This window comes from Ranitomeya imitator, chromosome 2, assembly GCF_032444005.1.
Source record: "Ranitomeya imitator isolate aRanImi1 chromosome 2, aRanImi1.pri, whole genome shotgun sequence".
Taxonomy (NCBI): Eukaryota; Metazoa; Chordata; class Amphibia; order Anura; family Dendrobatidae; genus Ranitomeya; species Ranitomeya imitator.
The window spans coordinates 269,068,866-269,093,571 of NC_091283.1; the positions used below are offsets into that span (position 1 = coordinate 269,068,866).

The following is a 24,706-nucleotide window of genomic DNA, read 5'->3' on the forward strand; positions in this document are numbered from 1 at the left end:
ATCCTGTCTGTAGCCACCACTAGGGGGAGCTCCCTGTATACAGAGATACATAAGATCCTGTCTGCAGCCACCATTAGGGGGAGCTCCCTGTATACAGAGATACATGATAAGATCCTGTCTGCAGTCACCACTAGGGGGAGCTCCCTGTATACAGAGAAACATGATAAGATCCTGTCTGTAGTCACCACTAAAAGGAGCTCCCTGTATACAGAGATACATACTGTAAGATCCTGTCTGCAGCCACCACTAGGGGGAGCTCCCTGTATACAGAGATACATGATAAGATCCTGTCTGCAGCCACCACTAGGGGGAGCTCCCTGTATACAGAGATACATAAGATCCTGTCTGCAGCCACCATTAGGGGGAGCTCCCTGTATACAGAGATACATGATAAGATCCTGACTGCAGTCACCACTAGGGGGAGCTCCCTGTATACAGAGATACATGATAAGATCCTGTCTGCAGTCACCACTAGGGGGACCTCGATGTATACAGAGATACATGATAATATCCTGTCTGTAGCCTCCACTAGGAGGAGCTCCCTGTATACAGAGATACATGATAAGATCCTGTCTGTAGCCTCCACTAGGAGGAGCTCCCTGTATACAGAGATACATGATAAGATCCTGTCTGCAGTCACCACTAGGAGGAGTGTTATGACCTGGTGGTCAGGACAATAATGGACCTGGTGGTTAAGAGCACACGGAATGACCTGATAGTTACTGATAATAGCCACCACAACCTCTTTGACATAATTCTGTCAGCAAAGAAGGCTAAAATTAGCCCATACAAAAAGAGAGTATACCCACTCAAACAAACATACTTATAGGGAGAAACAAGAGTTTTCTTGGGTAAACAGTAAAAGGTCAAAATTTATTGATAGTTCACATTACATATCATGAATAATTTCCAAAAGACAATCAGATAAAGTGATACATGTGCAGATACAATACCGGGGTAACCAGGAATCACCAGTTGCATTTGCCCCTTAGTGCAAAGTAATCCATTTAGACATAAAGTGCATGTGCATTAGGGTATAGCACCAGTAAGTAGCCTTGCCCAGGATAGATCTTATATATAGAGTAACAGGGGGTCTATATAATATAGTACCCTATAGGGCCGGCACACACTTACCACGGGCAAACGCTGAAGGGGACCTGGGGCGGGTGTAGAAAAAGCCCGACGCGCATTTCGCATCTCCAATAGAACGCTTTCTCAAGGGAAGTCCCCTTCAGCGTTTGCCCGTGGTAAGTGTGTGCCGGCCCTATAGGGTACTATATTATATAGACCCCCTGTTACTCTATATATAAGATCTATCCTGGGCAAGGCTACTTACTGGTGCTATACCCTAATGCACATGCACTTTATGTCTAAATGGCTTACTTTGCACTAAGGGGCAAATGCAACTGGTGATTCCTGGTTACCCCGGTATTGTATCTGCACATGTATCACTTTATCTGATTGTATTTTGGAAATTATTCATGATATGTAATGTGAACTATCAATAAATTTTGACCTTTTACTGTTTACCCAAGAAAACTCTTGTTTCTCCCTATAAGTATAGTTACTGATAATGAAGGACGAGCTCTGGGACGTGGGAACTCTGCTGACCGCAATCCCTAATCCTATCAAACACACTAGAAATAGCCGTGGATTGCGCCTAACGCTCCCTATGCAACTCGGCAAAGCCTAAGGAACTAGCTAGCCCTGAAGATAGAAAAATAAAGCCTACCTTGCCTCAGAGAAATTCCCCAAAGGAAAAGGCAGCCCCCACATATAATGACTGTGAGTAAAGATGAAAATACAAACACAGAGATGAAATAGACTTAGCAAAGTGAGGCCCGACTTACTGAACAGACAGAGGATAGGAAAGGTTACTTTGCGGTCAGCACAAAAACCTACAAAAAGACCACGCAGAGGGCGCAAAAAGACCCTCCGCACCCACTCACGGTGCGGAGGCGCTTCCTCTGCGTCCCAAAGCTTCCAGCAAGCAAGACAACAATAAAAATAGCAAGCTGGACAGAAAAATAGCAAACCAAAGAAATACAAGCTGGAACTTAGCTTCTGCTGGGAAGACAGGTCACAAGAACGATCCAGGAGTGAACTAGACCAATACTGGAACATTGACAGGTGGCATGGAGCAAAGATCTAAGTGGAGTTAAATAGAGCAGCAGCTAACGAATTAACCTCGTCACCTGTGGAAGGAAACTCAGAAACACCCACCAGAGGAAGTCCATGGACAGAACCAGCCGAAGTACCATTAATGACCACAGGAGGGAGCCCGACAACAGAATTCACAACAGTACCCCCCCCCTTGAGGAGGGGTCACCGAACCCTCACCAGAGCCCCCAGGCCGACCAGGATGAGCCAAATGAAAGGCACGAACCAGATCGGCAGCATGAACATCAGAGGCAAAAACCCAGGAATTATCTTCCTGACCATAACCCTTCCATTTGACCAGGTACTGGAGTTTCCGTCTCGAAACACGAGAATCCAAAATCTTCTGCACCACATACTCCAACTCCCCCTCAACCAACACCGGGGCAGGAGGATCAACGGATGGAACCACAGGCGCCACGTATCTCCGCAATAACGACCTATGGAACACATTATGGATGGCAAAAGAAGCAGGAAGGGCCAAACGAAATGACACAGGATTGATAACCTCAGAAATCTTATACGGACCAATGAAACGAGGCTTAAACTTAGGAGAGGAAACCTTCATAGGAACATAACGAGACGACAACCAAACCAAATCCCCAACACGAAGTCGGGGACCCACACAGCGCCGGCGGTTAGGGAAACGTTGAGCCTTCTCCTGGGACAATGTCAAATTGTCCACCACATGAGTCCAAATCTGCTGCAACCTATCCACCACAGTATCTACACCAGGACAGTCCGAAGACTCAACCTGCCCTGAAGAGAAACGAGGATGGAAACCAGAATTGCAGAAAAACGGCGAAACCAAAGTAGCCGAGCTGGCCCGATTATTAAGGGCGAACTCAGCCAACGGCAAAAAGGACACCCAATCATCCTGATCAGCAGAAACAAAGCATCTCAGATATGTTTCCAAAGTTTGATTAGTTCGTTCGGTTTGGCCATTTGTCTGAGGATGGAAAGCCGAGGAAAAAGACAAATCAATGCCCATCCTTGCACAAAAGGATCGCCAAAACCTCGAAACAAACTGGAAACCTCTGTCAGAAACGATGTTCTCCGGGATACCATGTAAACGAACCACATGCTGGAAAAATAATGGCACCAAATCAGAGGAGGAAGACAATTTAGACAAAGGTACCAAATGGACCATCTTAGAAAAGCGATCACAAACCACCCAAATGACCGACATCTTTTGAGAAACGGGGAGATCCGAAATAAAATCCATAGAAATATGCGTCCAGGGCCTCTTTGGGACCGGCAAGGGCAAAAGCAACCCACTGGCACGAGAACAGCAGGGCTTAGCCCGAGCACAAGTCCCACAGGACTGCACAAAAGAACGCACATCCCGTGACAAAGACAGCCACCAAAAGGATCTAGCCACCAAATCTCTGGTACCAAAGATTCCAGGATGCCCAGCCAACACCGAACAATGAACCTCAGAGATAACTCTACTAGTCCATTTATCAGGGACAAACAGTTTCTCTGCTGGGCAACGGTCAGGTCTATCAGCCTGAAACTTTTGCAGCACCCGCCGCAAATCAGGGGAGATGGCAGACAAAATTACCCCCTCTTTGAGAATACCCGCCGGCTCAGGAACACCCGGAGAGTCAGGCACAAAACTCCTTGACAGGGCATCAGCCTTCACATTCTTAGAGCCTGGAAGGTACGAAACCACAAAATCAAAACGGGAGAAAAATAACGACCATCGAGCCTGTCTCGGATTCAACCGTTTGGCAGACTCAAGATAATTCAAATTCTTGTGATCTGTCAAGACCACCACGCGATGCTTGGCTCCTTCAAGCCAATGACGCCACTCCTCGAATGCCCACTTCATGGCCAACAACTCACGATTACCAACATCATAATTACGCTCAGCAGGCGAAAACTTTCTAGAAAAGAAAGCACATGGCTTCATCACCGATCCATCAGAACTTCTTTGCGACAAAACAGCCCCTGCTCCAATCTCAGAAGCATCAACCTCAACCTGAAACGGGAGCGAAACATCTGGCAGGCACAACACAGGGGCAGAAGAAAAATGACGCTTCAACTCCTGAAAAGCCTCTACAGCTGCAGAAGACCAATTGACCACATCAGCACCCTTCTTGGTCAAATCAGTCAACGGTTTAGCAACAGTAGAAAAATTAGCGATGAAGCGCCGATAAAAATTAGCAAAGCCCAGGAACTTTTGCAGGCTTTTCACAGATGTCGGCTGAGTCCAATCATAAATGGCCTGGACTTTAACAGGGTCCATCTCGATAGTAGAAGGGGAAAAAATGAACCCCAAAAATGAAACCTTCTGAACTCCAAAGAGACACTTTGACCCCTTCACAAACAAGGAATTCGCACGAAGGACCTGGAACACCATTCTGACCTGCTTCACATGAGACTCCCAATCATCCGAAAAGACCAAAATATCATCCAAATACACAATCAGGAATTTATCCAGGTACTCTCGGAAGATGCCATGCATAAAGGACTGAAATACTGATGGAGTATTGGAAAGCCCGAATGGCATAACCAGGTACTCAAAATGGCCCTCGGGCGTATTAAATGCTGTTTTCCATTCATCGCCTTGTTTAATACGCACAAGATTATACGCCCCTCGAAGATCTATCTTGGTGAACCAACTAGCCCCTTTAATACGAGCAATCAAATCAGACAGCAACGGCAAAGGATACTGAAATTTGACTGTAATTTTATTAAGAAGGCGGTAATCAATACAAGGTCTCAAAGAACCATCCTTCTTGGCCACAAAAAAGAACCCTGTTCCTAACGGTGATGACGACGGGCGAATATGGCCTTTCTCCAAGGATTCCTTTATATAACTCCGCATAGCGGCGTGTTCTGGCACAGATAAATTGAACAATCGGCCCTTAGGAAACTTACTACCAGGAATCAAATTAATTGCACAATCGCAATCCCTATGAGGAGGTAGGGCACTGGCTTTGGGCTCATCAAATACATCCCGATAATCCGACAAAAACTCTGGAACTTCAGAAGGAGTGGAAGATGAAATAGACAAAAATGGAACATCACCATGTACCCCCTGGCAACCCCAGCTGGACACAGACATAGATTTCCAGTCCAATACAGGATTATGAACCTGTAGCCATGGCAACCCCAAAACGACCACATCATGTAGATTATGCAACACCAGAAAGCGGATATCCTCCTGATGTGCAGGAGCCATGCACATGGTCAATTGGGTCCAGTACTGAGGCTTATTCTTGGCCAAAGGCGTAGCATCAATTCCTCTCAATGGAATAGGATACTGCAAGGGCTCCAAGAAAAAACCACAGCGCCTAGCATACTCCAAGTCCATCAAATTCAGGGCAGCGCCTGAATCCACAAATGCCATAACAGAATAGGATGACAAAGAGCAAATCAGAGTAACGGACAATAGAAATTTAGACTGTACCGTACCAATGGTGGCAGACCTAGCGAACCGCTTAGTGCGCTTAGGACAATCGGAGATAGCATGAGTGGAATCACCACAGTAAAAATATAGCCCATTCTGACGTCTGTGTTCTTGCCGTTCAGCTCTGGTCAAAGTCCTATCACATTGCATAGGCTCAGGCCCATGCTCAGATAGTACCGCCAAATGGTGCACAGCTTTACGATCACGCAAGCGTCGATCGATCTGAATGGCCAAGGACATAGACTCATTCAGACCAGCAGGCATGGGAAATCCCACCATGACATCCTTAAGGGCTTCAGAGAGACCCTTTCTGAAGATTGCTGCCAGGGCACATTCATTCCACTGAGTGAGCACAGACCACTTTCTAAACTTCTGACAATATATCTCCGCTTCATCCTGACCCTGACACAGAGCCAGCAAGATTTTCTCTGCCTGATCCACTGAATTAGGTTCGTCATAAAGCAATCCAAGCGCCAGGAAAAACGCATCAACATCACGCAATGCCGGATCTCCTGGCGCAAGGGAAAATGCCCAGTCTTGAGGGTCACCACGTAACAAAGAAATAATGATCTTTACTTGTTGAACAGGGTCACCTGAGGAGCGAGGTTTCAAGGCAAGAAACAATTTACAATTATTTTTGAAATTCAAGAACTTAGATCTATCACCAAAAAACAAATCAGGAATTGGAATCCTAGGCTCTGACATCGGATTCTGAACCACAAAATCTTGAATGTTTTGTACCCTTGCAGTGAGATTATCCATCCAAGAGGACAGACCTTGAATGTCCATGTTTACACCTGTGTCCTGAACCACCCAGAGGTAAAGGGGAAAAGAGAGACAAAACACACTGCAAAGAAAAAAAAATGGTCTCAGAACTTCTCTTATCCCTCTATTGAGATGCATTAGTACTTTGGGCCACCTGTACTGTTATGACCTGGTGGTCAGGACAATAATGGACCTGGTGGTTAAGAGCACACGGAATGACCTGATAGTTACTGATAATGAAGGACGAGCTCTGGGACGTGGGAACTCTGCTGACCGCAATCCCTAATCCTATCAAACACACTAGAAATAGCCGTGGATTGCGCCTAACGCTCCCTATGCAACTCGGCAAAGCCTAAGGAACTAGCTAGCCCTGAAGATAGAAAAATAAAGCCTACCTTGCCTCAGAGAAATTCCCCAAAGGAAAAGGCAGCCCCCACATATAATGACTGTGAGTAAAGATGAAAATACAAACACAGAGATGAAATAGATTTAGCAAAGTGAGGCCCGACTTACTGAACAGACCGAGGATAGGAAAGGTTACTTTGCGGTCAGCACAAAAACCTACAAAAAGACCACGCAGAGGGCGCAAAAAGACCCTCCGCACCGACTCACGGTGCGGAGGCGCTCCCTCTGCGTCCTAGAGCTTCCAGCAAGCAAGACAACAATAAAAATAGCAAGCTGGACAGAAAAATAGCAAACCAAAGAAATACAAGCTGGAACTTAGCTTCTGCTGGGAAGACAGGCCACAAGAACGATCCAGGAGTGAACTAGACCAATACTGGAACATTGACAGGTGGCATGGAGCAAAGATCTAAGTGGAGTTAAATAGAGCAGCAGCTAACGAATTAACCTCGTCACCTGTGGAAGGAAACTCAGAAACACCCACCAAAGGAAGTCCATGGACAGAACCAGCCGAAGTACTATTCATGACCACAGGAGGGAGCCCGACAACAGAATTCACAACAGAGGAGCTCCCTGTATACAGAGATACATGATAAGATCCTGTCTGCAGTCACCACTAGGGGGAGCTCCCTGTATACAGAGATACATGATAAGATCCTGTCTGTAGCCTCCACTAGGAGGAGCTCCCTGTATACAGAGATACATGATAAGATCCTGTCTGTAGCCTCCACTAGGAGGAGCTCCCTGTATACAGAGATACATGATAAGATCCTGTCTGCAGCCACCACTAGGAGGAGCTCCCTGTATAGATACATGATAAGATCCTGTCTGCAGTCACTACTAGGAGGAGCTCCCTGTATACAGAGATACATGATAAGATCCTGTCTGTAGCCTCCACTAGGAGGAGCTCCCTGTATACAGAGATACATGATAAGATCCTGTCTGCAGTCACCACTAGGGGGATGTCACGGGGTCCTTCTCCGATATCACACAATCAACAGAGCAAGAGTATAGTAAACAATTCCAAGACCTTTATTTAGGCAAAAATACGAAAGGTCCATATATGATCCACCACACAAAGGATAAAATAGTCCAGAACCTGAATGCAGTTCAGTAACAGGATAAAAGTCCAACAATCCAGAAGACAGAGGATAGCATAGTCCATATACTCTTTTTCTCTCTGAGATGCTGTGAACCCATCATCATTCCACACAGGACTGATCTGTGTCTCACCTCCCTGATATTTACAAGTCCCCCTCCTCATTCACAGGTTAGGGGGGTGGGCACAGGGGCTCATTGTTTCAACAAGCTAGTTCAACATGTCATTAGCATATTAGCAAACAACATTATTTACTGACCCTGTGGAGAGATAACAGTACAGTGCTGTGGGGGGAATATCAGATAGCAAATAGCAGCAATTCATCAATTGGCAAATAACACATCCTACAAGAGAACACCATGATAATCAGTAACATATAAATATACACAAAATGATACCCACATAACATATCCCACCATCACAGGGGAGCTCCTTGAGATATTTCTCTCCTCCAGATAAACACGGCCTGAGGCACGAGCCCCTCTTCTTCCTAAGATCCTCATATTGGTCCAGAGGGAAGAAGACCCTGGTACCACCAGACCATGAGGATGGAGGACAGGCTGACATCGGGGATTACATAGAGAAGGCTCCGGCTGAATTACAAGGAAAAGAGGCCATCAGGTATTGTACCGCAGGTGTAGAGGACTTCTGTGCCGTCTCCACCACATCACGTCTGACGTCACCTTTCGTAGGATCAATAACGTGAAGAAAATCTACAGCGGCAAAGACAAGAAGATGGAGGCGCTAAGAGGTGTGAGGCAGCAGCGGCAGAACAGTATAATGTAGTATTAACACTCAGTTCTGATATTTCGGCACCTTATAGTCCAGAATTACAGATTACCAGTCATTTACCGGATACTCGACTGGTTTATCCCTAGGTCTGGACTTGGATGTGTACGAGGGACAGATCACAGCTCTCTTGGGTCACAGCGGGGCCGGGAAGACAACACTACTGAACATCCTGAGTGGGCTGAGCACATCAACCAGCGGTGAGAGACAGCGGCCACCGATACGGCATGAGATGGCTGAGGTCACCAATGCAACACGTGAAGACTGAGGTCACCGTTACCACACGTGACGGCTATAGTCACCGATACCACATGTGACGGCTATAGTCACCGATACCACACGTGACGACTGAGGTTACCGATACCACATGTGACAACTGAGGTCACCGTTACCATACGTGACGGCTATGGTCACCGATACCACACGTGACAACTGAGGTCACCGTTACCATACGTGATGGCCATGGTCACCGATACCACACGTGACGGCTATGGTCACCGATACCGTACATTACGACTGAGTTTACCGATATTACACGTGACGCCTGAGGTCACTGATACCACACGTGACACCTGAGGTCACCGATACCACACGTGACGGCTATGGTCACCGATACAACACATGACGACTGAGGTTACCGATACCACATGTGACACCTGAGGTCACCGATACCACACGTGACAGCTATGGTCACCAATACCACACGTGACAACTGAGGTTACCGATACCACACGTGATGGTTGAGGTCACTGATACCACACGTGACGACTGAGGTTAACAATACCACACGTGACGACTCAGGTTACCGATACCACATGTGATGACTGAGTTTACTGATTCCACACGTGACAGTTGAGGTCACCGATACCACACGTGACAGCTGAGGTCACCGATACCACACATGATGGTTGAGGTCACCGATACCATACGTGACAGCTGAGGTCACCGATACCACACGTGATGGTTGAGGTCATTGATACCACACGTGATGACTGAGGTCACCCATACCACATGTGATGACTGAGGTTACCGATACCACACGTGACGACTGAGTTTACTGATTCTACAAGTGACAGTTGAGGTCACCGATACCACACATGATGGTTGAGGTCACTGATACCACACGTGATGGTTGAGGTCACCGATACCACACGTGACAGCTGAGGTCACCGATACCACACGTGATGGTTGAGGTCATTGATACCACACGTGATGACTGAGGTCACCCATACCACATGTGACGACTGAGGTTACCGATACCACACGTGACAACTGAGTTTACTGATTCTACAAGTGACAGTTGAGGTCACCGATACCACACATGATGGTTGAGGTCACCGATACCACACATGATGGTTGAGGTCACCGATACCACACGTGACACCTGAGGTCACAGATACCACACGTGACAGCTATGGTCACCAATACTATACGTGACAACTGAGGTCACCGATACCACACATGATGTTGAAGTCACCGATACCACACGTGACGACTGAGCTAACCGATGCCACACATGAAGTGCTGCTGCAGTCGCAGCATCCTGTGATCACCATCGTGACCATTATTCTCCCTGCGCTGTAGAGCAGCCGTCAGCATGGTGATGTCAGTACGTCTCCTGTTCCGTAGGGTCGGCTACCATCTACAACCATCGACTCTCCAACATTCAGGACCTGGAAGGGATACAGAGGAGAATCGGCTTCTGCCCACAGGCCGACGTCAAATTCGACCAGCTGACAGTGCGAGAAAACCTGGAGCTGTTCTCCAGGATAAAGGGGGTTGCTGCCCAAGACGTGGCGTCTGAGGTAACACATTTGTCCTCACTGTGTTGGCCACACAAAAAAAAATGATCACCAAGTGGTGAAAAACAAGTGGAAATTCCAGAAATCACATTTTTCAGTCACAATAAGTCCCCCAAAATTTCAATAATACGGTGGGGGAAATAAGTACGGTATTTGATATCTTGCTGATTTTGTAAGTTTGCCCACTGACAAAGACATGAACAGTCTATAATTTTAAGGGTAGTTTAATTTTAACATTAAGAGATAGAATATCAAAAATAAAATCCAGAAAATCAAATTGTATAAATTATAGAAATGTATTTGCATTTTGCAGTGAGAAATAAGTATTTGATCCCCTACTAACCATTAAGAGTTCTGGCTCCTACAGACCAGTTAGACGCTCCTTATCAAGTCGTTACCTGCATTAAAGATAGTTGCCTTACATAGTCTCCTTCATAAAAGACTCCTGTCCACAGACTCTATCAGTCAGACTCTAACCTCTACAACATGGGCAAGACCAAAGAGCTTTCTAAGGATGTCAGGGACAAGATCATAGACCTGCACAAAGCTGAAATGGGATACAAAACTATAAGTAAGACCCTGGGTGAGAATGAGACAACTGTTGGTGCAATAGTAAGAAAATGGAAGAAATACAAAATGACTATCAATCCACATTGATCTGGGACACCATGCAAAATCTCACCTCGTGGGGTATCCTTGATCAAGAGGAAGGTGAGAGATAAGCCTAAAACTACACGGGGGAACTTGTTACTGATCTCAAGGCAGCTGGGACCACAGTCACCAAGAAAACAATTGGTAACACATTACGTCGTAAAGGTTTAAAATCCTGCAGTGCCCACAAGGTCCCCTGTTCAAGAAGGCAGATGTGCAGGCTCATCTGAAGTTTACCAATGAACACCTGGATGATTCTGTGAGTGATTGGGAGAAGGTGCTGTGGTCAGGTGAGACAAAAAGTGAGGTATTTGGCATTAACTCAAGTCGCCGTGTTTGGAGGAAGAGAAATGCTCCCTGAGACCCAAAGAACACCATCCCCACTGTAAAGCATGGAGGTGGAAACATTATGTTTTGTGGGTGTTTCTCTGCTAAGGGCACAGGACTACTTCACCGCATCAATGGGAGGATGGATGGAGCCATGTAACGTAAAATCGGGAGTGATAACCTCGTTCCCTCCGCCAGGTCATTAAAAATGGAGCTCTGTCTTCCAGCAAGACAATGACCCAAAACATACAGCAAAGGCAACAAAGAAATGGCTCAAAAAGGAGCACATTAAGGTCATTGAGTGGCCTAGCCAGTCTCCAGACCTTAATCCCATAGAAAACTTATGGAAGGAGTTGAAGCTCCAAGTTGCCAAGCGTCAACCTCAAATCTTAATGATTTAGAGATGATCTGCAAAGGGGAGTGGAGCAAAATTCCTCCTGACATGTGCGCAAACCTCATCAACTACAAAAATGTCTTACTGCTGTGCTTGCCAACAAGGGTTTTACCACCAAGTATTAAGTCTTGTTTGCCAGAGGGATCAAATACTTATTTCTCTCTTCAAAATGCAAATACATTAATATAATTTATGCAATGTTATTTTCTGGATTTTATTTTTTATATCCTATCTCTCAATGTTAAAATTAACCTACCCTTATAATTATAGACTGTTCATATCTTCGTCAGTGGGCAAACTTACAAAATCAGCAAGGGATCAGATACTTATTTCCCCACTGTAAAGTCAGAAGTTTTTGTTAACTACTAAAATACCCAAAAAAGCAACAAAGCCCCCAAACAATGGCAGAGGAGCGAGGCAGAGGTCTGAGATAAAAGCTCCAGATCTGAGAATTCGTCCGTTCCTTACGGGTTTAATAGATGCATTTTCGAGTTCGTTCACACAGTCACAGTTTTTGCTGCAGATTTCTCCTAATGAGTCACAAAGGGAAAATCTGCAGAACAGGAACGTAAAGGCCGAACTCTGCTCCGCAGGGCGATCACCGCTCGGCCTCCTGCTCCTGTAATCCACCACCCCGTAATAAGCTCCTCTGTAATAAACCCCTCCATAATAAACCCCTCTGTAATAAGCTCCTCCATAATAAACCCCTCTGTAATAAACCCCTCCATAATAATCCCCTGTAATAAACCCCTCTGTAATAAACCCCTCCTTAATAAGCCCCTCCGTAATAAACCCCTCTGTAATAAACCCCTCCATAATAATCCCCTGTAATAAACCCCTCTGTAATAAACCCCTCCTTAATAAGCCCCTCCGTAATAAACCCCGCCTTAATAAGCCCCTCTGTAATAAACCCCTCCATAATAAGCCCTTCTGTAATAAACCCCTCTGTAATAAGCCCCTCCGTAATAAACCCCTCTGTAATAAGCCCCTCTGTAATAAACTCCTCCTTAATATGCCCCTCCATAATAAACCCTTCCATAATAAGCCCCTCCATAATAATCCCCTGTAATAAGCCCCTCTGTAATAAACCCCTCCATAATAAGCCCCTCCGTAATAAACCCCTCCATAATAAGCCCCTCCATAATAATTCCCTGTAATAAGCCCCTCCGTAATAAACCCCTACATAATAAGCCCTTCTGTAATAAACCCCTCTGTAATAAGCCCCTCCGTAATAAACCCCTCTGTAATAAGCCCCTCCGTAATAAACCCCTCTGTAATAAGCCCCTCTGTAATAAACTCCTCCTTAATAAGCCCCTCTGTAATAAACCCCTCCATAATAAGCCCCTCCATAATAATCCCCTGTAATAAGCCCCTCTGTAATAAACCCCTCCATAAAAAGCCCCTCCGTAATAAACCCCTCCATAATAAGCCCCTCCATAATAATCCCCTCCGTAATAAGCCCCTCCGTAATAAACCCCTCCACAATAATCCCCTGTAATAAGCCCCTCCGTAATAAACCCCTCCTTAATAAGCCCCTCCGTAATAAACCCCTCCTTAATAAGCCCCTCTGTAATAAACCCCTCCATAATAAGCCCTTCTGTAATAAACCCCTCTGTAATAAGCCCCTCTGTAATAAACCCCTCTGTAATAAACCCCTCTGTAATAAGCCCCTCTGTAATAAACCCCTCTGTAATAAGCCCCTCTGTAATAAACCCCTCTGTAATAAGTCCCTCTGTAATAAACCCCTCCATAATAAGCTCCTCTGTAATAAACCCCTCCATAATAAGCTCCTCTGTAATAAACCCCTCCATAATAAACCCCTCCATAATAAACCCCTCTGTAATTAGCCCCTCACGAATAAACCTCTCCGTAATAAACCTTTCCGTAATAAACCCCTCCATCCATCACAGGTGGGGAAGGTCCTCTCTGACCTGGACATGGCCGACATCCAGAATGTGGCCGCCAACAAACTCAGCGGCGGCCAGAGACGGAAGCTCACACTCGCCATCGCTCTGCTGGGAGATCCAGAGGTAAGTGGCTCCTGCAGAAGAAGCCGGCTGCAAAGTGAGGAGACCGCAGAGGATCCCAATCATCCTGTGTGATCCCATCATCCTCTGTGACCCTCATCATCCTCTGTGATCCTCATCATCCTGTGTGATCTCCATCATCCTGTGTGATCCCCATCATCCTCTGTGATCCCATCATCCTCTGTGATCTCATCATCCTCTGTGATCCCATCATCCTGTTTGATCCCATCATCCTCTGTGATCTCATCATCCTCTGTGATCTCATCATCCTCTGTGATCCCCATCATCCTCTGTGATCCCCATCATCCTCTGTGATCCCATCATTCTCTGTGATCCCCATCATCCTGTAACCCCCATCATCCTGTGTGATCTCCATCATCCTGTGTGATCCCCATAATCCTGTGTGATCCCCATCGTCCTCTGTGATCCCCATTGTCCTCTGTGATCTCATCATCCTCTGTGATCCCCATCATCCTCTGTGATCTCATCATCCTCTGTGATCCCCATCATCCTCTGTGATCCCATCATCCTCTGTGACCCCAATCATCCTCTGTGATCCCCATCATCCTCTGTGATCCCATCATCCTCTGTGATCCCCATCATCCTCTGTGATCCCCATCATCCTGTGTGATCTCCATCATCCTGTGTGATCCCCATCATCCTCTGTGATCCCCATCGTCCTCTGTGATCCCCATCATCCTCTGTGATCCCCATCATCCTGCGTGATCTCCATCGTCCTCTGTGATCCCCATCATCCTCTGTGATCCCATCATCCTCTGTGATCCCCATCATCCTGTGTGATCTCCATCGTCCTCTGTGATCCCCATCATCCTGTGTGATGCCCATTGTCCTCTGTGATCCCCATCGTCCTCTGTGATCCCCATCATCCTCTGTGATCCCCAACATCATCTGTGATCCCCATCATCCTGCGTGATCTCCATCGTCCTCTGTGATCCCCATCATCCTCTGTGATCCCATCATCCTCTGTGACCCCCATCATCCTGTGTGATCTCCATCGTCCTCTGTGATCCCCATCATCCTGTGTGATGCCCATTGTCCTCTGTGATCCCCATCGTCCTCTGTGATCCCCATCATCCTCTGTGATCCCCAACATCATCTGTGATCCCCATCATCCTCTGTGATCCCCATCATCCTCTGTGATCCCATCATCCTCTGTGATCCCCATCATCCTCTGTGATCCCCATCATCCTCTGTGATCCCCATCATCCTCTGTGATCCCCATCATCCTGTGTGATCTCCATCATCCTGTGTGATCCCCATAATCCTGTGTGATCCCCATCGTCCTCTGTGATCCCCATCGTCCTCTGTTATCCCCATCATCCTCTGTGATCCCCATCATCCTGTGTGATCTCCATCGTCCTCTTTGATCCCCATCATCCTGTGTGATCCCCATCGTCCCCTGTGATCCCCATCATCCTCTGTGATCCCTATCATCCTGTGTGATCTCCATCGTCCTCTGTGATCCCCATCATCCTGTGTGATCCCCATCGTCCTCTGTGATCTCCATCATCCTCTGTGATCCCCATCATCCTCTGTGATCCCCATCGTCCTCTGATCCCCATCATCCCCTGTGACCCCCATCCTCCTCTGTGACCCCCATCATCCTCTGTGATCCCCATCATCATCTGTGCCCCGTGGATCACGGCTGTAATCTGCTGCTGTATTTTCTTCAGGTTCTTCTCCTCGATGAGCCCACGTCCGGCCTTGACCCGTTCTCCCGACACCATGTCTGGGCGATACTGAAGGAACGCAGAACTGATCGGGTCACGCTCTTCAGCACTCAGTTCATGGATGAGGCCGACATCCTCGCCGGTGAGGAATTGTGGCACATATTTACCTCTTCACAGCAGCTCGCCTGACGGTAATATCACAGCAACTCACCACCTGACTGTAATATCACAGCAGCTCTCCTGACTGTAATATCACAGCAGTTCTCCTGACTGTAATATCACAGCAACTCACCTAATCATAATATCACAGTAGTTCTCCTGACTGTAATATCACAGCAACTCACCTAATGGTAATATCACAGTAGTTCTTCTGACTGTAATATCACAGCAACTCACCTAATGGTAATATCACAGTAGTTCTCCCGACTGTAATATCACAGCAGCTCTCCCGACTGTAATATCACAGCAGCTCTCCTGACGGTAATATCACAGTAGTTCTCCTGACTGTAATATCACAGCAGCTCTCCTGACGGTAATATCACAGTAGTTCTCCTGACTGTAATATCACAGCAACTCACCTGACTGTAATATCACAGCAACTCACCTGACTGTAATATCACAGCAGCTCTCCTGACTGTAATATCACAGCAACTCACCTGACTGTAATATCACAGTAGTTCTCCTGATGGTACTATCACAGCAGCTCTCCTGACAGTAATATCACAGCAGCTCTCCTGACAGTAATATCACAGCAGCTCTCCTGACTGTAATATCACAGCAACTCACCTAATGGTAATATCACAGTAGTTCTCCCGACTGTAATATCACAGCAACTCACCTAATGGTAATATCACAGCAGCTCTCCAGACTGTAATATCACAGCAGTTCTCCTGACTGTAATACCATAGCAGCTCTCCTGACGGTAATATCACAGTAGTTCTCCTGCCAGTAATATCACAGCAGCTCTCCTGACTGTAATATCACAGCAACTCACCTAATGGTAATATCACAGTAGTTCTCCCGACTGTAATACCACAGCAGCTTTCCTGACGGTAATATCACAGTAGTTCTCCTGACAGTAATATCACAGCAACTCACCTGACTGTAATATCACAGCAACTCACCTGACTGTAATATCACAGCAACTCACCTGACTGTAATATTACAGCAGCTCTCCTGACTGTAATATCACAGCAGCTCACCTGACAGTAATATCACAGCAGTTCTCCTGACTGTAATATCACAGCAGCTCTCCTGACTGCAATATCACAGCAGCTCTCCTGACTGTAATATCACAGCAGCTCTCCTGACAGTAATATCACAGCAGCTTGCCTGACTGTAATATCACAGCAGCTCGCCCGACTGTAATATCACAGCAGCTCTCATGACGGTAATATCACAGCAGCTCGCCTGATGGTATTTTCACAGCAGCTCGCCTGATGGTAATGTCAAAACATTTTTTTTTCTCCAAATTTCTCATTAACTCTTCGGTCTCCAGATCGGAAGGCGGTGCTCAGTAACGGACGTCTGAAATGTGTTGGCTCCTCCTTGTTTCTAAAAAGGAAGTGGGGGATCGGCTATCACTTGAGGTACGAGTGGTTTAGGTGGGGAGAGATCTTTCAGCTGCATCCCCATATCCACTCTCAGTGAAATGACCTTAGAATCAGGCCAGTTTGTAATAATTGGGTCAATTACGTCCACAACCCCGTACAATCCTCTGTATCGCATACATTCAAACTAATTTCTTCAAGGGGGAAATTAAGTCAGCATGTCCATACCCTTACATTTCCCCTTTCTTTAATGATAGTCGTCCTCTACCATCCAGAACCTATAATACACAAAATGCCAGTACATTCTCCTGCACATTACTTAAGTTAATGAACATCTCTTTTCGTTTTGTATTAACTGGTCTTATCAGTTAGAACTTTTGAAACAAGTGTTCAAGTTTTATCAAAACTTCAACTCAACCAGAACATCAGGCCATTCATCCCGCCATTCCAACATTGGCCATTGTGGCAACAACACAGTCAATTGATCCCCCATAAGTCTATGGGACGGGGACAGTCCTTTTAAGTTCATCCCTGACCATAAAACAGGCACACAGTACCTTAAAGGCATTCTTTTCTTACTGGTCAAGATCCAATCCTGGACTGAGGGTGAGGATGTCATGGCTTTACTGTGACAGAGAGGAGCCAAAAGAACGTGCTGTCTGATTTCTCGTATTCCTGCACTTATTAGAAGCACTTCACCTTCATATTAAGCAGTGCAGAGGTTAATCTGTTGAGTTGAGAGCTCCCGAAGCTTTCCTGCTCTGATGGTTTCAGCTGTTCAGTGTTGGCCACTCCCTGCTGCTATACATAATCGCCTCTGGCAAGCAGACATTGCCATTGTTAGTTTCATGCTGCCTGGTGTGGAGTGGAGGTATTGGTTGTTTGAGGAGGCACTTTGGAGTGTTGCTCTGGATACTGGTGAGTGGTCATTTGTCTGTGTGCATATCCTCATCCTTTCCTATTTTGTTTTTCCTCCCCATTGTCCTTACATTTGCACCATTAATTTTATTTCTGGGACCAATCTTTTAAGGAGCAGACTATATAATATCTCTGGTCCAGAGAGGCAGGCCATGAAGGACTACATCATTAAAAGTCTAACAACGGGTCACATCAGGCATCCTTGTCCTCCGTTGCTGTGGTGTTTTTCTTTTGTAAAGAAAAAGCATGGGGGGTTATACACCTGCCTAGATTTCCATAAACTCAATCAAATCACGGTCCAGCATCCTTATCCTCTTCCTCTCATCACGGTCCTCTTTAACCAGATTGACCAGGAAGGAGACAGACTTTTCCAAATGGTCCAGTCCGGCCAGGTAGGCATTAGATACCTTGAAGGAGTGTTTTGCATCTGCGCCGATTATCATACAGCCTGACATCACTCAACCATTTATAGTAGAAATTGACGCATCTGAAGTGGGGGTGTGGGCTGTATTTTCGCAGGGTGCGTCTCCTGGAAAATGTGGTCCATGTGCATACTTTTTTTAAAAAACTGTCATCTACGAAGAGAAATTATGACATTGATAACAGGGAACTCTTGGCAATCAAGTAAGCCTTTGAAGAGTGGCGTCATTTTTTGGCGTGGGCAGTTCATCTGGTTATGGTATTCAGGGATCATAAGAATCTTGTATATCTAGAGTCTGCGAAATGTCTAACGCCTCGACAAGCATGATGAGCATTGTTCTTCACCAGGTTTAAATTTTTTCATTACCTATAGGCGGGGAACAAGAACATTAAGGTGGATGACTTATCTCATTGGTTTCCTGGGGGTGGAGATAATTGTGAACTGGTTCCTATACTACAAAATGGGATGGATATTGCCTCTATATGCTCCAATCTTGAGAACAAGGTTGTTGATGCTCAGGGGATGCCCCTGCTGCCTGTCCGTTAGGATAACTGCTTGTTCCTGTGAATCTTCATCTGAGAGTCCTTAGTAAACATCATGATTTGGTCTTGGCCGGACATCCTGGTAACAGAGCCACCACAGATCTTCTTACTCAGCATTTTTGGTGGTCTATGGGACACGAGAATGTTTGGGAGTATGTAGCCGCCTGCAGTGCATTCTAATTCAAGGGAATGGAGCACACTCAGCAAATCAGGTGGTGCAGGCTGTACTTGGGAAGAACCCAATACCAGTCAAATAAGCGAGAAAACAGCCGCACTCTCTCGGGTTATAGCTTGCAAAGTGGTGTATTTATTCACATGTGTTTGACATTCAAATATATGTACACATACAGCAGGATAAGAAAAAAAGTGACGTTTCGACCCAATTCCGGGTCTTTCTCAAACTGCAAGTAAACATAAAATACAATTAGTGTTTATGTACATAGAGCATAATGCGTGAAATTAATATTTACAACTATATATACAACTGTAATCACTAATAAAAATTCCATGAGTCCCCTTAAGGTGAAGGTTCTTTTTGAAGGTACAATAGATGCACTGCAAGTCCTTTCCCTGGTTTGCCAGTGGATATACACAGTATATGGATGGTTTTGTACTGCGAGATTTAGGACCAGAGACACAATAGTGGAAAGAATATGTGTGGTCAAAATGAATAATCTAGGTTGCCCAGTGGTGAACTAAATGCATAATGGTATATAGTGGATGAAGTGGATGAAAACCTAGTGCACTGACCTGAGTACCTGATACTGTTTGAAAATTTGAAATTAGGTCTCAAAAAGGCTGCGGGTAGAAAAGGGGGATAAGAGGGGGAATCCTTAGTAAGGAGAAATGAGGTCTGTGTGGTATGGAAGGAAATGTAGATTGTGGGCAAGTTACCAACCTCCTCTCGGTGTGGCGCTGGGATATTCTGCTTCCTGGAAGTGTGTGGGCTAATGTGAGCGTTTTTTCTATTTTTATTATTATTACTTTTATTTTTATTTTCCTTTATATTTTTTTTTTTTTTATTATTTTAATAAAAATTTCCTCCCTGTGATTCATTACATATTGGTGGCAGCAGTGGGATGATAAAAATATCCCCCCTGTGATTCGTGTCAGGGGATTTTGAACAATTTGAAGATGAGGTCCAAATACAAGAGTGTGGCTGATTGGAGACGTTTGGTGAGTTTGGACCTGTGTGTGGTTGTCCTGCAGGAACATTAAGTTGAAGGTTCCTTCTTGGAAACTGGGACCCAGGTTTATCGGTCCTTATAAGTTTGTGGTTGTTGACAGTCCTGTAGCATTCTGCCTTGGTTTGCCACCAATCATTAGGATTCATAATATTTTTCACCGATCTCAACTCAAAAAATACGTTGTGAGTAGTGATGAGCGAGTATACTCTTGCTCGGGTTTCCCAGGGCATGCTCGATTGGTCTCAGAGTATTTTGTAGTGCTCGGACATTTAGCTTTCATAGCCTCAGCTGCATGATTTACGGCTGCTAGCCAGGCTGAATACATGTGAGGAATACCTGTTAGGGTATCCCCTCATGTATTCAGCCTGTCTAGCAGCCACAAATCATGCAGCTGCGGTGGCGATGAAAAGTAAATCTCCAAGCACTACAAAATGCTCGGAGACCACCCGAGCATGCTCTGGGAAACCCGAGTAAAGAGTATACTCGCTCATGACTAATTGTGAGCTCTTTACCATCACTGCTACCACTATCTCCAGTCATCGTTGATGGAAATTTGGAATTTCAGGTAGCTAAGATCGTTGATTCTCGCTTAGTTTGTTGGTCGCTTCAGTACTTGGTACACTGGAAGGGTTACAGTCCTGAAGAGAGAATGTGGGTACCAGCATCTGACATCCATGCAGTCAGGTTGATTTGGTCTTTTCACGGGGCACACCCTGATAGACCTGGCTCTGAGGTCCCTTGTAGAAGAGGGGGACCTGCCATGGGTTTAAAGCAGAGAGGAGCCAGAAGAACATGCGGTCTGATTTCTCAAACTCCTACACTGATTAGAAGCACTTTACTTTTATATTATACAGTGCAGTTTTCTGCTAGCAGTGCAGGGGTTAATCTGTTCAGTTGACAGCTCCTGGAAGCTTTCCTGCTTTGATGATCTCAGCTGTTCAGTGTTGGTCATTCCCCTCTTCTGTATATGCTCACCTCTGGCAAGCTGGCATTGCCAGTGTTAGTTTTTTACTGCATGGTTTGGGAGCTGGAGGCATTGGTTGTTTGAAGAGGCATTTTGGAGTGTTTTACAGGGGACTGTTGCATAGTTATTTGTCTGTGTGCATATCCTCATCCTCTCCTATTTTGTTTTTCCTTCCTTTACTTACCAGTGTTCCACTCTGTTGTTTGTGAGTGCATATTTGTATGATTTTTTTTTTCATTTGTCCCTGTACGTCTTCGCTTTTTAATCTGGCTTGTTTATTCATATAAGCCACAACTCCCCACTTCCCTGGGTGTGGAAGGGAACAGATAGGGGCTGATTCAGAAGCTCGGTAAGGCATGTGACCCTGGTGTCTTCACCATCAGAAGTAATCGACCGAGCAGGGAAAGCTGGGTGTGAGGAACGAGGGAGTGACCATTTTGGCTTTATTAATTCAGGCCCGATAGATTACCCAGAGATCTCCCTTCCTCCACTTTTGAAGTGGCCCCTACCATTGGGAGAGTACACAAATCCACAAAAGAAATGACCTTTTGCCAAATGGACAGATAGTTAGAGACCACGTGTTAATGAAGGCAAGGAGGAGCAGAGCTAAAGGTACCGTCACACATAACGATTTCGTTAACGATATCGTTGCTTTTTGTGACGTAGCAACGATATCGTTAATGAAATCGTTATGCGTGACAGCGACCAACGATCAGGCCCCTGCTGGGTGATCGTTGGTCGGTGCGAATGATCAGGACCTTTATTTGGTCGCTGATCACCCACTGTCATCGCTGGATTGGCATGTGTGACGCCGATCCAGCGATGTGTTCACTGGTAACCAGGGTGAATATCGGGTTACTAAGCGCAGGACCGCGCTTAGTAACCCGATGTTTACCCTGGTTACCATTGTAAATGTGAAAAAAAAAAAAAACCTACTCACATTCCGGTGCCTGTCACGTCCCCCGGCGTCCGCTTCCCTGCACTCCTCCTGCATCCTGTGTCAGCGCCAGCCGGCCGTAAAGCAGAGCACGGCGGTGATGTCACCGCTCTGTTTTACGGCCGGCGCTTACACAGGATGCAGGAGGAGTGCAGGGAAGCGGACGCCGGGGGACGTGACAGGCACCGGAATGTGAGTATGTGTTTTTTTTTTTTTTACATTTACAATGGTAACCAGGGTAAACATTGGGTTACTAAGCGCGGCCCTGCGCTTAGTAACCCCATGTTTACCCTGGTTACCCGGGGACTTCGGCATCGTTGGTCGCTGGAGAGCTGTCTGTGTGACAGCTCTCCAGCGACCACACAACGACTTACCAATGATCACGGCCAGGTCGTATCGCTGGTCGTGATCCCTGGTAAATCGTTTAGTGTAATGATAACTTAAGACCCTTTGCTGTCTTTTGTGCAAGGCAGCCAGCATCAATTATACATCAAAGGAAAGCTCTAGACAGTTGGGCATCGACACCTAGAGATAAATTATGAGAGTACCGTGCATCTCAGGGTTAAGTCCAATATACCACCAGAACCCTTGGAGCCCTCCGCACGCACCCCTGTGTTTCATATTTCTTTAGCTGTACCAGATACCGAACTATCGAGACTGGCTCTCCAGAACCTTTTAGTCGACCCAAATTTGGACTCTCCGTAGTGGTCCAGCCCCAACAAACCCATTGAGACGTCAGTCATCCTGTTTGGATCTTCCGCTGGGAGTTATGAACCATCCTATATATTGGGAATTATTTCAGCTAGGAGGTCAAGGGAGAATTCAGTCCAACCCAGAGGGGCGGTGGCAAATATGGGAGGGTGCGAGCTAGGCGTTAAAAGCAAGCTACACACCTTTAGCCTTTGTCTTTATTCTGCAATGGAAGCCACGTCTCATCGCATGTGGAGACAGACCAGAAACTAAGAAGGTGCCTGTGGATACGAGAGCTTCCCTTCATCCACAAGTGATAAGCAACGGTAACGTGACATATACAGCTATCTGCAATCTTAACCTGTACCCTACTTTTATCTGTACTTCTGGCTGTAGTATCTGTATATTACTCTGTATATATTTGTAGTATCTAGTGCGCCTTTCGGCAATAAAAATATCAATTAATTTTGGGCTGCTCTTTTATCACGAAGCCCGATTTCCCACGCCTGTGAGTCCGGCTAGTACTTATACGCTACCTGGGGTTGGTTTCTGACTCGATATAAGCTTGTTAAGGGATCGGGCTTATATCTAACGAGGAACTGGTGGTAGCATACCATTCTGGTGTTATTGGGGGATCCTGGCAGTGATGGATCAGAGGTTTCTATATATATTCCCGGCCTGGGACTGGTGATACAGTACTGCCCTCATTGCAGAGTGCTCCGATAACCAGTACGTGACAGGGCAGCCTCTCTGGCAACTACTTATCCTAGGTGCAGTTCCCTGACTGGCCAGAGGGTACGTGGGGGCGCCAGAGAGCTGTGACTGTGTAAGCTTTGTCACAGATTGGTGACGGCGGGGGGATATCTGTATCCCCTTGCTTTCCTCTCATTTGTTTTTCCTTACACTAGGGCACACATAGCTTTAGGGATGGGGAAGGAGCCCTGGGATATCTTGCTTCTGCACCGTGACAGTAGGACATTTCAATGGCTACAGTGTCCCAGCAATCCAGCAAGGGAATGCGCAATGGGCGCAACAAAACTGGGAAGAGAGAAATAACTCCCTGGGCCACATATACCACAGTTGTATTGGCTGCTACCTCTGACAGTCCTGTGCTCTTGTTAAAGACATAATGAGACTCAATGCAGTCACCACACTGTGGTTCTTTGCTCTAGTCCACAGGGGTGTGATGACACCTCCTGGCGAGATTGAATGGCTCTCCTTTTTCCTCTGTGCTGTCCATAAAAACGGCGATTGTGAACCAGCTCCGAGGTACTTCCTCCTTCATGAACTGATTGAGTTTGCCTTCTTACGGGCTAGGCATTGACATGGACCTTATGCCTGGTCCTCTCATGCATGACAATGCCAAAGCCCCGCCCACGGTCATAATACATTACAATGCTCAGGGTCATATGTAGGGTGAGTTCCTCTCCGTCGAGGCTGCTCAGGTGGATCTGGATCCACTGCTCCCTCTTCTTCGTTATCTGGGCCAACCCCACAATACACTTCTCCTGGGTGGCAAGAGGTGTGTATCCCGAGTTTGGGTTCAAATCTGGGCTGGGTGGAGCCTTCTGCATCGGAGGGTTACCCTCCAGCATCTGAGAGCCCCCAGGGTCTCCAAATGTTTTACCTTACCATGGGGTGCAAACCAGGCCACTGTCCATGGCTCTGGTTCCTGCTCAGCCTTGACCCTCTCTAGCAGGCCACCTGGCCTCACATTCTTGTCTGCCATCTCCATAAGTTGGCGCAACCATCCTTGGCCGGCCTTCTCCTCGCACGTCTCCCTCCTCACCACAATCATCCTCCATTATCTCACATTACTGCTCACTCTCTGACTTACAACCCACAAATGGTGCCGTCTCGTCTGCCTCCTGAGGCTCATCATGGCCTCGCTTTTTGTTCGGTGGGGTCCTCTCTGACTCACCATTCCGTTTCACAGTCGTCTCTGCCCGTTTAATTGGGACACACCTTACCAGAC

General features: G+C 46.3%; 1 protein-coding gene across 1 annotated transcript in view; it reads left to right on the top strand.

Moving 5' to 3' along the window:
- The window catches only part of LOC138663076 (ABC-type organic anion transporter ABCA8-like), a 95,685-nt gene that overhangs the window by 19,461 nt on the left and 51,518 nt on the right, over nt 1–24,706 (top strand). Inside the window, exons 11-17 of the mRNA XM_069749142.1 lie at nt 8,297–8,462; nt 8,534–8,592; nt 8,720–8,830; nt 10,260–10,435; nt 13,715–13,834; nt 15,526–15,664; nt 17,021–17,111. Coding sequence (XP_069605243.1) covers nt 8,297–8,462; nt 8,534–8,592; nt 8,720–8,830; nt 10,260–10,435; nt 13,715–13,834; nt 15,526–15,664; nt 17,021–17,111 — 862 coding nt within the window. The remainder of the gene's footprint in view (nt 1–8,296; nt 8,463–8,533; nt 8,593–8,719; nt 8,831–10,259; nt 10,436–13,714; nt 13,835–15,525; nt 15,665–17,020; nt 17,112–24,706) is intronic.